We start from the raw sequence: 14,272 nt of genomic DNA, 5'->3' as shown, positions 1-14,272 counted from the left end.
TAAGATTTATAATTTTTTTTTTCATTTGAAAACATTTTTTTTTTTGGATATTCAGAAGCCTAAACTTTTAAGTCTATTTTATGATAAAGTTGATCAGAGATCACTTAGTGAAGTATATGGTCGACTATAAATTTTTCATAAAGTTTAAGTTAAAAGATTTCTCGAGTTTGTATTCTAAAGCTTTTTTATATGATCTCTCTTTTCTTCTGGAAAATTAAATTAGAAAGAAAATATTAAACTTGTCAATGGAAAACGCATTAACACACACACAAAAAAAAAATCAATAGTTAGTATATAAAAAAATATACATAGATAAAAATATATTTAAGTTTTATAGTCATTTAGTATCATCACACCCACACGTAAACCCTAAACCCATGACACATAATAATCCCTAAATCCAAAATCATCATAATTACTACAGTTGACCTAATAATGAAATCGTAATAATTTACACAGTCTTGATTCAAACCTTATTATATGAAATCATACCATTCAACGAATAATTTTTCCCAGTGAAGTGCAGTTCTCCATTTTGGTAATTCCCAATGGATATCCCTGTAAATCCTCTCACACCATGGTTTACCGCAGAAGGAAAGAAGCCAAAAATTTTGTTAATTCAGAAAAGAATTAGATTCCAAAGAGCACGAACAAGGCTAGTTGACAGCATTTGGTGGCGTAGAAGGCCTCTCGGGGAAGTCAAAAAGCTATATCATTGTGCTTCTTCCTCTAAAAGTAAAACATCTTTCAAACCTTTGCTAACGCAACACACAGCAAGAATCAAGTTAATATATTTAGTGTCTTCCATTGGGTTTTTGATCAAAATAAAAGTCTAACCAAATTCTCTGTTCTTCAGAATGGAAAACTCAACATCAAAGCATGAGGTCCTGAAGCCAGTGATCCTAAAAGCTGGTGTTCCTTTGGCCGTGTCTTTTGCTGGTTTTGTCTATGCTTGGTTCGTGGCAAAGAAAAGCCTCTCTAAAACCTCTTCTTTATCACCAAATGGAGCAGGTTCCCATGAAAACAATTCCCACCACGACCCTTCATATGAAGAAAGTTGTTGTCATAGTGATAGCCTCTCTTGTATGGAAGATGAAGGAAATAGCACAACTTTGGATGAAAGTGTCGTTGCTGAAAGTTCTCTGATCCCTGACATGCCATGTTTAGAAGAGGAGATTAATGGCTTAAGAAGCAGGATTGAGGGTATGCAAATGAAAGAGTTGGCCTTGCGTTTTCAGTTTGATCGTTATTGTTGGTTGAAGGAGCAAGAAACTGTGGTTGGGGAGATCAAAACCATGTTGTCGCTTGAGACTGCACGTGTTGACTTCTTGGATAGGGAGATTTCATCGATGGAGACACAGAATAAGAGGTTGGAGAGTTTTGTTGCTCAATATCTCAGAGTTGTAGAACAGATAGAGCGTTGGAAATCTGAGAATAGAATGCTTCGGAGGAAGTTTCAGAAGCTGATGAGGAAATCAAAGGCACAAACCCGCGTGGCCAAGGAGCAGGCTTTGAAGATCAAAATGGACGAAGAAGAAATATTGAGAAGCCGTGATGCCTTGGAAACAAAAGTTGATGTCATTGGTAAACTAGAGGATAAAATGGAAGAGCTGCAGAGGGATTTGGATCAATTGCATGATGAAAAGAATGAACTTCTGAAGAAGCTTGATACAGCAGAAAAATCACATGCTTCAGAGGTAAGCAATGCATAAAACCAATCATTTACTGCTTCAAATCTAAGGTTTCCCAGATCAATCATCAAAATAATAGTGATGGTGGGTGTATATAATTTAATCTTGATCTGGTGTCAGTTACTCAAATCATATATTAGCATAAAAGGGGTTGTGTTCTCAAGCAATTATATATCAGTCTTTATATTATGTTTAGTATTTTTTAGCCATAATCCAAGGTTGAACAATTGAAGAAAAATAACTTTTTTTACTGTTAGTGTGTTCCAATTGAATTCTTTGTTTGGAGGGAGAGTTTATAAGGATCTAAATCATTAAATATAAGGTTTTCCATTTGCAGATTGAAGCTGGAGATGTAAGTAGGGAAGAGTACAAACAGGTTGTGGATGAACTGGAGCAGATGAAGAAGGACCGAGCAGATGAAGCTAAAGAGCTGATTTACTTGCGGTGGACCAATGCCTGTTTAAGGCATGATCTAATGAGGCCTCATGAACAACAACATGATCAAGATAAAAGCCATTCAGAATTGGAATTCGAAAGAAATGATGTAGTTATCCATTATGACTCAGAGCATGAACTACACAATTCTGTTTTGGAGCATCACAGTGATCCTTCCTTTGATGAGCATCATAACAGTGACAGTGGTTGTTCAAAAAGGAAAAAGTTGGTTGAAAGGCTGAAGAGATGGGTGGAAGGAAGTGAAAAAGGTAGAATTAGACATTCTGTTTCGAAAGGGACAGATGAAAATGTAGTTCCTAGAAGGAAATCGTGTTCTAGTGCTTGAGCCAACTTAGTACTGTGTTGTGTTATACTTAGTTGTTACCAAGAAGCTTCTGAGTTTGGCGCAGAAGCAGTGACTGTGACACCACATTTGTTGCAACACTAGCTACCTCCTTCCTCCTTCAGAACACCACAATTTACAGTTTCAAACATATATCTAGCACGATGTGATCTACCATTAACATATCTCATCAAATTATTGACTTTGTAAATAGGTATTGAGCATAGTGTAAGCACCAGCTACATATATATTCAGGTGTAATAAACATCTAACGAATTGACTGTAACAATTTCAAATTTAAAAGATAATAAGGTAATGAGTTTAGTATCTACAAGGAAGAACCCATAATAGGTGGTGGCATAGTAGGGTTAAATTTAGTCCAATCTTATAAAATTGACTTAAAATCATGATTTAATCTTAATATGACATGTCCAACAAAAGAAGAATGTTTATGGTTTAAGATGATTATATAAGTTCATGTTTGTTTGTTTTAGATGTTTCTAAAAGTTGTTTCATTTGCCCTTTCATGAAGTGGATTTTTTTTTTTGCTTGATACCCTTGAAATTCAGAAATTAATTTGGATTTTGATTAATTTGTTTTGAAATTTAAAATACTCGTTACTACTTCAACCATGGTTATTATTCTTATATGAAACATTATCGGAAGATAAAAGTTTGTTTCACAAAAAATGCAGACTTTAGTTTGCAAACTACAGTTCAACAAATATACATATCTTTACAATGCAGTTAAAAGAACTCATCCAACAGTTAAGGTAAACATATTAGTCGGTACCAAAGTGAAAAGAAAAAGAAATAAATATTTTAAAAACTTACAATATAAAATAAAATGAGAAAAAAACACTGTAATTTGTTATAAGATGTCGACGTCACATTAGGGATTTTTACAACCTGGGAAATTAGTGTAATGGCTTTTAGCTATACCTTGCTTAAAAAATAATAAACTATCATGTATAATAAGTTTGTTCACTTTTGTAATAATTATCTTAACTGTAATTTATAACAAAATCACATTGTGAAATTATTTTACTGTATCAACATTAAACTCAAATAAAGTTAGAATTTGATTTAATAATTTATTTAGAAAACATTCACAAGTGTGAAGATTTTGGTCACTAATGAATAAATTTCTCTCTTTTTTATCCAAGTATAATAATTGGTTTTTAGCTCTTTAAAAATTGAAATACTTTTTTTAATCTCTAACAACTATTTTTAGATAAGTAGGTTCAAAAAAATTTATGAAATTTTATATTGACATTAATTTTAGTAGTATAAAACTAATAAAATAAGACATTTTATAATAATATTCAAAGGTTGATTATTGGAATAAAAAATATATTAATACAAATCTTTAAGAATTCAAATTACAAAAATATACCATGTATACAACAACACTAAACCTACAAAGGTATTCCCATACTAACCACTCATACATCTATTGCAAACTCACAATTGTAACTACAGACTTCTCATCCTTCAAAGATGTCTCTAAACCAGTATCTACCTCTGCTCGTATAGTGATGATCAACGCAAAAAAAAAAACAACATAAGACCACGACATGCAAGAGTAAGCTAGTATACAAAAGGAGCGATGTGCTAAGACTGTTAAAACATATCAATTATAAGCCATACATGGACAAACTACAATAATTCACATAATTGCACACAAACAATTGACACTAAACTCAATTATCCATATACATACATATCGAATCAGAATCACCGTAGATTTGTACTTGTGCTACTCTGCAGAGTCATTGCCAATAGATTTCTCCCTACCATACACAAGGTTTAATCCATGATCATCTAAGTCATTATCTTGCCTTAGAAGATCTCCTGCTACTCTCATCACATGAATCATTCTACTCTATTTGAGTGTGAATGATCATTAGAGTTTTAAGATGTCACCTTACTTGAATCCATAGTCCAATGCATACATTAAAATAACAACACCATAAATCTCTACATGAGACCCATGAAATTAGATCAAACACATACAATGCTTGTATACATTAACAAACTCATCATAATCACAATAATACTTTTACCATAACTAATTACTTTCTCAATTGTATACATCCTTGATCACATTTTCATATTCTCATATTAATAATTTCATCTCAATCAATTACAATCTTAAACATATACATAAATAAAGTACAACAAAACAGTGAAAATCATTTTTCTAACCACAAACTTCAAAACAAATATCATACTAGTCAAAGTGAAGAATCACGTGTCTAGGATCAGCCTTTAAAATTTCAACTTGATCAAATGGTTAACGAAGCAAAAATTCTCATTTTACCAAGAGAATGCAGACAAAAAACTGGATGGCACCTGACGTGCATAATTTTAAAATTTAAATAATGAAACTAATAAAATTTAAAATTTAGCAATAAAATTTATAAAATAAAAAAGTTAACTATAAAATTCGTGAAAATAAAAATTCAAAAGTATATTTTATAAAATTAAAAAAAAGCAAATAATAAAAATATGTAATTTAAAATATATTGCATATTTCATCTTAAATTCAAAATCATTTTATACTAATTATGTCATTAAATATAATAATTTGACAGTCAATCGGTAAAAAAAAAATTGTGTTCAATTTTAAATATGATAAAGTAATATTCACAAAATTCAAAATAAAATTTATAAAGGTGTAAACATTTTGTAGTAAAATATGGCAAGTCAAAATACAATAAAAGATAACAATAAGTAAAGAGATGATGCCCTATCCGTGAGTGGCCACCAATACCTACAAATATAGACATTTCTAAGTGAACATTGTTTATCACATATCTTAGGCACTAAATTTGACTCTTAACATGCATAAAATGGTTGTTTATAAATTGCCTTTTTCTTACGACTATAATATTAAGTAGAGTGTCCACGATAAGCTATGTTTATAAAAAAAATAATATAGAAAATACTTAATTGTACTTTTTCTTATTGTATTGCTCTTATTTTAAGTTGACTTATTTTAGGTTTATAATATTTTTAGTTGGAATATCAAAACCAATATCCTTAGTTGCAATATTAATTATTTATTTTATTAACTTAATATTTAATAAACATAACGTGGCATTATTTAAAATATCGTCACTCCAATATAAATATACTGACATAGTATTACAATAGAATGTCATATAATTTTTATATTAAAATTAAATGTCAAATAAATAGATAGACCAAAGTTATATTATTGCAATAATAGAGGCTAAAGTAGAAAATTAAAAATAAATTCAAGATAATAATTAAAAAGATTGAAAATACAAGTAAACTTATGAAAAGAGAAAATGTAAACAGTTTTTGTAGACGAATTAATTAAAAATGAAAATATTAAAACAACTTTAATACACACATCCAATAAGAGATTTACTATTGTTTTAATTGTTTTCGTTCGGCGTAAATGGCATATCCTCTACTTCTTTTTGTCAGGTATCTTCTGAGTTAAAAATTAACCTTTCAAAATACCAAAATTAACTATTTTTGTTTATACTTAGATAATTACTTTTTTAAAATATCTATATTAACTTATAAATTAATGTGTAAAATTTTTAGCGTGAAAGCTAAAACTGATATTCTTTTTTTCTTCATAGATGATTACTGTGGATTTTATGGTTGACAAAAAAAAAACATATTATTTTAAAAAGGAGTTTTGATGGTGATGACGATGATCTATGAAAAAATGTGAAAAATTTAAATGTTTGATTTGAAGAGATACATTCAATACTTTAGAGTTTAGCTGTTTAAGTATTCTAATATGTGTATGTTATTTAAGATAATTAAATTAGCATGTTAAGAGTCACAAGCAGAACCCAACCAAACAGAGCACATAGAAAAGGTTTTATTTTTACAACAAACAGAGCATTAAGAGAATGTTTTATTTTACTAGAACGCATATCACTTATAATAATCAATTATCATAAGTATTTTTTTTAATTTTAAAAAATGACTCTACAATAATCAATTATCCAAGTCCGAAACAATGTTTTTCCGAAGCTGAACTGGAATAATCGATTATAAATATCTCTAGTAATTGTGATTTGACTTTTAATATTTTTAACTTAATTTTCTAAGTGGCTTCTATAAATGAGGGTGTGAGAGTTCATTCTACATAGATACATAAGTTAGAGAAAGACAAGTTTGAGTACTTGATAATTTTCTGTGGGAAAACTTTGAAAATCCTAGTATAAATAGAGAAATAACTTTCACGAAATGAGTTCTTGTATGATTGAGTGTTGTTGTAGAAGAAGTTATTCATCATTTGTTTGATTCAAAGGAGGTATTCATTCCTTGTGGATTCAAGGAACGTGATTCTTCATCTCTTGTGTGATTTAAAAGAGACGTGTCTTCATCATTTATAAGACTTAAAAGAAAGTATCCATCCCTTATGGGTTTCAAGATAGGTGTCTTTTATTTCTTGTGTCTTTAAAGAGATGTTTTCTAAACCTTACATTTTCTTATTTGTGACTATAATTATGATTTTATTTTCAAAAGATTAACAGTTGGATATAAAATCTTTTAATCCAAATTGGTATAAATATTTTATACAATTTTTTCTTTCCTGCACTCTCTTTTTATTTCATTTTAGTTATTAAAATAAAGGAAAGATCCTTAATTAAATTTTGATATTAAAAAGAAATTAAAAGTATTAACTTTTATTAAGAATCCCTTTTAATTTTGTCAATACGCGAAACATGGATTCTAAAATTTATGGGATAATAAGTGTGTTTACTTCTTTTTTTTTTTTACTGACATACAAATAAACTATAATATGTGTACAGGTGTCTAGTTTTTGTTATGCAGAATCTTTTCTATCACTTTGTACATGAAAAAAACACTAAAAATATCTTCATTATAATGGGTAACAGCCAACATAAAAAAAAAGACATCACTCACCATTCAAAACTATAAATTTGTGAACTATATTACAAAGTTAGCTATTTCTACTGATGTGAGAGTTCATGTCAACTCCATTTTTACCGTTTGAACCTTCAACTTCAATTCACATGGTGATATTAATGGTTTAATATTAATGTGGTTGCGCATGCATGATCCATGTGTCAGAATAGTAAATGGCAGAATATAATTACTGATACTGCAATAAGTATAATGGTGTTGCATTTTGGTATATTTAAATTACCACAATTTCTCCACTATGAAGAGAAACACTGCAAAATTGAGTACATGCCAAAACCTTCTCACTTTGCACCTTATAAAGATAGTATACATATGGCTACAAAAGTTTGATACCGTTCATGTGGTATCAAAACTGGTCCCATTGATGACCACCATTTTTATGACATTTTTTCCTTTCTGATTCATAATACAGCGATTGCGTCTCCAAAATTCCATGCTTGCGTCTATCAGAGGTGGTGTTCAAGCTGGATGATGGAGATGTCATCCATGGAAACGCCCACACTAAATTTAAGTCACAGACTATTTGTAAGACTTATTTGATTTCACAACAAAACATAATAATTATATTTTATCTTTATAGAACATTATTCACGGACACTACTAAAAGAATTTATATTTCATGAAAATTCTTTTACAAATTTGTTATAAAATTTTGTAAGTAAAAACTATATTTTATTATTTTTTCAAAAATTTTAATTGAAAAATAATTCTTTTATGAATAATTATTTTACATAAAATTATATAATTCATTAGTATTTTTTATAAGATTTATTGTGAAAAATATTTTGTGCAAAATATTTTACAAACAAATTGGTAATAATTTCTTACACATTTTATTTATAACAAAATTTATAAGTATTACTTAAAAAAAGTTTTCAATAAAAAATGTATGTTTTTTTAAGTAATAAGTTCATGTTAAAGATCTTATATAAAATGAGTTTCAAGCATATATAATCAGACATCAATTTATTTTATAAATTTCTTTCGTAAAGTTAAGATAATAATTTTATTCGACATTGTTCTAATTTTTTTATTATTAAACAAAATAGAAAACCACAAACATTTATGCTAAAATAAGGTTAAAACTACTGCTTATGGCCAATAATTTATAAAATTGTAAAGTCAAACTATAAAAAAGTTAATTCCTGAAAATCTGTTGTGTTAAATAAAACATTAGCATTACGTGGAGTGAAGGATGAAAAAGTTTAATTTGATTTCAAGATCACTAACTTGTCCTTTTGGCACTATTATAATCCATATTAGTTAAAGTTGTGTTTATTTATTATAAAAGCACAAGCCTAACTCAATCTTATAAAACCGGCTTATAAAGTGAGGATTGTACCTATTTATATATTATGAATTGACTATATTTTTAGTCGATGTGGGACTTCCAAAACACTCTCTCACGTCGAGATATATTCATCTCATACGTGAAAAATAGAAATAGTAGATGGTCCGTTAGCGGTCCAATATCGGATGAAACAGAATGTTCAAACAAGTTCGCTATGATAGGCTCTAACTTCTCAATCCCACAAAATAAACTTGTAAGGTTCACTTATATATTGTGAATTGTGTTTAGTTATATATACAAAAATTATTATATAAATAAAATAACACTATTATAATCCATATCAAATTTGGGATAACACATTAAATGAAGTAAAATATGCATCGAGTTTGATTCGGTTTTAAATGTCTTGACAGATTTGTAATAAAAGTTACTTATTGTTTTAATATTGAGTTGTTTAAAATTAAAAAGAAAAAGTCATCTACATAATTTTCTTTACTTTTAAACAAGTTATGTTTATAAAAATTGTATCAAAATAATATTTTTATTCATAATAATTAACTCTCCTTAAACATATGTTTGAGAATCATATACTTGGCCAAGCTGGACCTAAGGCGTAGGATGGGCCAGAATAGTATTCAATGTGGTAGATTCTTGCAGCCACTTTTTTCTGCAGTAACTTGGTGCACCCTTTATATTTATTCATGGTGTATCTTTCAGTTCATAAGATGTTTCTTCCCTAATAATTCTCCATGCAAATGATTGCTGAATCAAACATGAGACCCTGCTTCCATTTCTGCTATTCCTATACCTTTCTTCTTCTTTTCCTTCTCCTTTCCCATCACACTGCTTCACAGAAGACATGTCCAAACTGTGGCTCTATGCAAGTTCCATACCCTTTGAGCACACATCCAAGTTGTGGTGATCCATACTACAAGCTTCGTTGTGATTCCCACTCTCAAAACCTTTACTTCGACACCCTCAATGGAAGTTCCTATCTCCTTCTCCGAATCATTCCTTCAATCCAACGCATGGTGGTAGAGCCATCACCTTGGTTACCAGGTTCCTGTGTTACACAAGACATGCCCAGAAGCAACGGTATATGGTTGAACCAGTCACTTCCTTTCAATATAACTTCATCCAATACAGTGTTCCTCCTTAATTGCTCTCCACGCCTCTTGGTTTCTCCTCTCAACTGCACTTATTCCAGTGTTTGCCATCGTTACTTGGAGAGTTCAGGTCACGTTGACACAAAACGAGCGCTTGAATGTGCGAGTGGTCTTCACCCTTGTTGCACTTTTCTAGCTGGAGGGATACCTTCAGCATACAGGATCAGGCTCCATGAGTCTGGCTGCAAAGCTTTCAGAAGCGTTCTTCATTTGAACCAAGACAAGCCTCCTAATCAGTGGGAGGAAGGGCTTGAAATTCAATGGGCTCTTCCACCTGAACCAGTGTGCAAGACGCAGAAGGATTGCTCTGGAGACTCTACGTGTTCCCCTTCTGGTAGAAGTGGCTTATTTCGCTGTCTTTGTAATGGGGGACACCGTTGGGACCCTTTTGTCACAACGTGTGTGAGGTATGAGAGAAAACCCAAATGGAAAACCAGCTTGGTGGTTTCAATAGGGGTGGTTGTTACCTTTTTCTCTCTTCTTGTGGTTCTGACCATCATCTCGAAGTCCCGGAAGATCTCAACCTATAGAGATAACAAAGCGAAGGAAAGAGAAGAGAAGCTGAAATCAAGTGGTGGGGAGAAGCCTTGCAGGATGTTTCAACTGAAAGAGGTGAAGAAAGCAACAAATGGTTTTTCCCAACAGAGGTTCTTGGGGAGTGGTGGCTTTGGGGAAGTTTACAAAGGTGAGCTACAAGATGGAACATTAGTGGCAGTGAAGAAAGCCAGAGTGGGAAACCTGAAAAGCACCGAACAAGTGCTTAACGAGGTTGCAATACTGTCTCAAGTGAATCACAAGAACTTGGTGAGGCTCTTGGGGTGCTGTGTGGAATCTGAGCTACCATTTATGATCTACGAGTATATCTCAAATGGGACCCTCTACGATCATCTTCATGGCAGGTATTGTTCCAACTTTCTAAACTGGAAAACCAGGCTCAAGGTTGCTTTTCAAACTGCAGAAGCATTGGCGTATCTTCATTCTGCTGCACACACACCCATCTACCACAGAGATGTTAAGTCAACAAACATACTATTGGATGATGATTTCAATGCCAAGGTCTCAGATTTTGGACTCTCCAGATTGGCTAGCCCGGGACTGAGTCACGTTTCAACATGTGCTCAGGGAACGTTGGGGTACTTAGATCCTGAATACTACCGCAATTACCAGTTAACAGATAAAAGTGATGTTTATAGTTATGGGGTTGTGTTGCTAGAGCTTTTGACTTCACAGAAAGCGATTGATTTCAATCGTGACGAAGATGATGTGAACCTGGCAATTCATGTGAATCAACGTGCGAGCAATGGTACAATCATGGAATTGGTGGATCAAAGGCTTGTTTCCGTGGAGAGTTGTGGGGATAAAATGTTGACAAGCATAGAACTGTTCTTGGAGCTTGCACTTGAATGTCTGAGAGAGAAGAAAGGTGAAAGGCCTAGTATGAAGGACATTGTTGAACGCCTACTCTGCATGATTAGGATTGTAGAATGAGAGTGAAATAGTACGTACACGTGTGGTTTGTGTTTGATTATAAATGAACTGTGTAGTAGTTAGTATTTAATTATTATTGGTGCAAAACTTAGTATATCTGTATTGATAGAAAAAGAAGGTAGTGGCAATGGGGTCTTAGAGAGATAGTGATTAGGCCACTGAGAATTTGATTGGGTTGGAATCAGATGCTTTGAATTCATTATGTGAGTTGTTAGAATATTTGAGAATTTTGGATTTCTTTGTCATCCAAAGTAATCTTCCCTTTTCAATTTGGGTAAACGAATTGAATCTGAGTTTGAAGTGGAAGTTCAGTTTGTTATAGTTGGAAAGCATCATTAAAAGGTTATGATTCATCGAATCCACAAAGGATTATATGCGATCTTTTACCAAATATAGGGCCTCAGGTTCATCATCACCCACCCTGCTCATTCATGCTTTACGCTCGAGGTTCCAACAAACTCATGAAGGGATGAACTTCAAAAGCTCCTTGTTGGATTATATTTTTTCATATATATATATATATATATATATATATATATATATATATATATATATATATATATATATATATATATATGGTTTATAGTCATCGAGATAGTGTAATTTTATATGATCACATGACATTAGTCTTACACATATAAAGTTTTTGACCTTAGGATTACACCAAAATCTTAAAACAACGGTGTTATATATGAGTCTTTATTCTTATATAATGTTTAATTATTTAAGGTAAAACTTTGACTCACACTTAAACGATATAAACTTGTTATTTACCTTCTATTGTATCATCATTTATTTGGAACATGAAAACTTTTTGGCGGCTAAAATAAAAAAGAATTGAAAAAAAAAATGTTCAAAGTTGCTAAATTTGTTAAGCACAACTTATGCAAGGGACTCTTGATGGTGGGGAAAAATTAGAGGAAATTAAAGAGCACTTTTTAAGTGGGATAATTAGTCAAAAGCAATGTGATTAGTTCCTATAGTGTTTGCTTTGGCATTATTCTCCAAACTTTACACACTTCTTCTTCCTTGCAATATGGGAAAGTAATCATCACAAAAAAAAAAAAAATTAGCAGGTCTTGGTAATGGCAACACTAGATTCGTAATTATGCAAATTCCACATTCTAGGTCCACGCGCAGCCACCATCAACAACCAAACCCAGATGATTAAGCATTAAACTTTTTTTTATGTGAATAATTTTTGTTCCCCTTCACCACTCCTCCCATCTCTCATTAGATAAATCTTTTGGTGCTCAAAAACTACTTGAGTAAACTTTCATCAAGAGAAGAAAAATGACTGAGACAAAATTACTCCAATTGCATGCCACTAACTTTAACCTAAATCATTTCAATAATTTACTACCCAACTTTGAGAAAAGAAAAAACATTTTATCTTGGAAAGTTGAAAAGAAAACGAAAATTGTAAATTCAATTATTACCTAAGCGTGACCATTAACTGATGTCTAGTATAGAAAGACACGTGCAGACAAACTAAGGAACATGCATTCATCTTATTTTGTTAACACTTTGATACTAATATTTTCTATGTCTGTCTAGTACATCTAATCATTAACAAAGTTTATTTATATTTTCTCTACCCAAATTTTAGTTATATTAAAATACTTATGTTAAAATATTAAAACAGATTAAAATGAAGTTAAAAAAGAAACTTGGCAAAAAAATATATATGAAGAGCAGCAGTAAAATATTTAGATAATTTATGATAAAATAAAGAAATTTAATTGGTTGGTGTGGGTTGCGTGCGTACCCATTTCACAGTTGCCGTGAATGGATGAGCACGAATTTATGCACATGCATGTCGTTTGTTCGGGTCACCATTATGGAAACTGCAAAATATTAAGCAAACTGAGACTTAAAAAAATAAAAAAAAGTACAAAATACAAAAGGTCAATATAATATTAAATTTACGAGATAATAGATTATGTTGTTATCTTAATCGATAATATAAACATAGTTAATTATGTTGCTTTTAAATTTTCAAATATTTATAAAATAATAATAGTGATAATATATAAATAAATAAAGTAAATTATGATAGAAATATTTCTTATCATTTTTTAATTCAAATCGTTTTTGCTTATTTTTATTCTTTTTTTTTCTTTTATATAATTTCAGTTTTGCATCATCTAATTCAAACAAAACATGAATTATGTGAGGAGATACGTAAATAATTGTTTTATTTTACACTCAGAAAGGAAATAACTAAATATAGGATAAAAATGAAATAATAATTAGAGATGTTAAAATGAGTTTCAACCGTGAGCCAATCCGGCTCACCACGGGTTCGAGCCGGGTTGGGTTGAAAAAAATTCAACTTTTTAAAAGTGGGTTGAACTCAATCCGGCTCACTTAACCCACAGATTAAACGGGTTCGAACTGAGTTGAAGGTGGGTTGACCCACTTAATCCACCAAAATTTTTTTAATAATTATTTATTACTCCTATTAAAATTACCGTACGCTGATTGATGTTTTAACAATGGTTTTCTTATTGTATTTTAAGGTGAATTGATAAAAAAAATCGATGAATCTTTTTATGCTCATCTCGAATTAAATAATAGAAAGCACATCGTTGATAAAATGCTATGACATGTCTTTTTATTTTCATTTTATGTAAAGAATTCAAATAATAATAGGTAATGTCATTTATTCAATCAATTTCATTTCTTTCAGTCAACCAAAACATAAGTTATATTCAAAGCATCGTTTTTCTCTTTCATTTTTGTTTTAATTTATGGAAAATAATACAAAATAGAATTATGTTTAAAGAGTTCTTTGATTCCTTAAAATTAAAAAACATAATTAAATTAGCCCACAAAACTAAGAAAAAAAGGTTCTTGAAAGTGTACATCAATAGCTAATCAGTCAAAAATAAAAATAAAAGTTAAATAATAAT

The 14,272-nt window shown here is 30.8% G+C and overlaps 1 protein-coding gene and 1 pseudogene across 1 annotated transcript; both read left to right on the top strand.

Annotated features, from left to right (window-relative positions):
• The first annotated feature begins 552 nt into the window (after window positions 1-552).
• LOC114178795 (protein CHUP1, chloroplastic-like) lies at window positions 553-2,620 on the top strand. The gene is made up of 3 exons (XM_028064889.2): window positions 553-735; window positions 857-1,697; window positions 2,029-2,620. Exons 2-3 carry the CDS (start codon window positions 858-860, stop codon window positions 2,470-2,472), a joined length of 1,284 nt encoding a protein of 427 aa, XP_027920690.1. The 5' UTR covers window positions 553-735; window position 857; the 3' UTR covers window positions 2,473-2,620.
• Window positions 2,621-9,355: 6,735 nt separating this feature from the next.
• Window positions 9,356-11,608, top strand: LOC114179571 (wall-associated receptor kinase-like 20 pseudogene; annotated as a pseudogene).
• Window positions 11,609-14,272: the final 2,664 nt, after the last annotated feature.

This window comes from Vigna unguiculata, chromosome 1 (genome assembly GCF_037176805.1).
Source record: "Vigna unguiculata cultivar grain cowpea cultivar isolate G323 ecotype 2 chromosome 1, ASM3717680v1, whole genome shotgun sequence".
Classification (NCBI taxonomy): domain Eukaryota; kingdom Viridiplantae; phylum Streptophyta; class Magnoliopsida; order Fabales; family Fabaceae; genus Vigna; species Vigna unguiculata.
The sequence above is the reverse complement of the archived record's forward strand: the minus strand, read 5'-3'. Positions and strand labels throughout refer to the sequence as shown.

Excerpts from the sequence above, each read along its gene's own strand:
- LOC114178795 (XM_028064889.2), top strand. The coding sequence starts at position 858 with ATGGAAAACTCAACATCAAAGCATGAGGTCCTGAAGCCAGTGATCCTA. Across the intron at positions 1,698-2,028 it reads AAAAATCACATGCTTCAGAG|ATTGAAGCTGGAGATGTAAG; the intron begins GTAAGCAATGCA and ends TTCCATTTGCAG.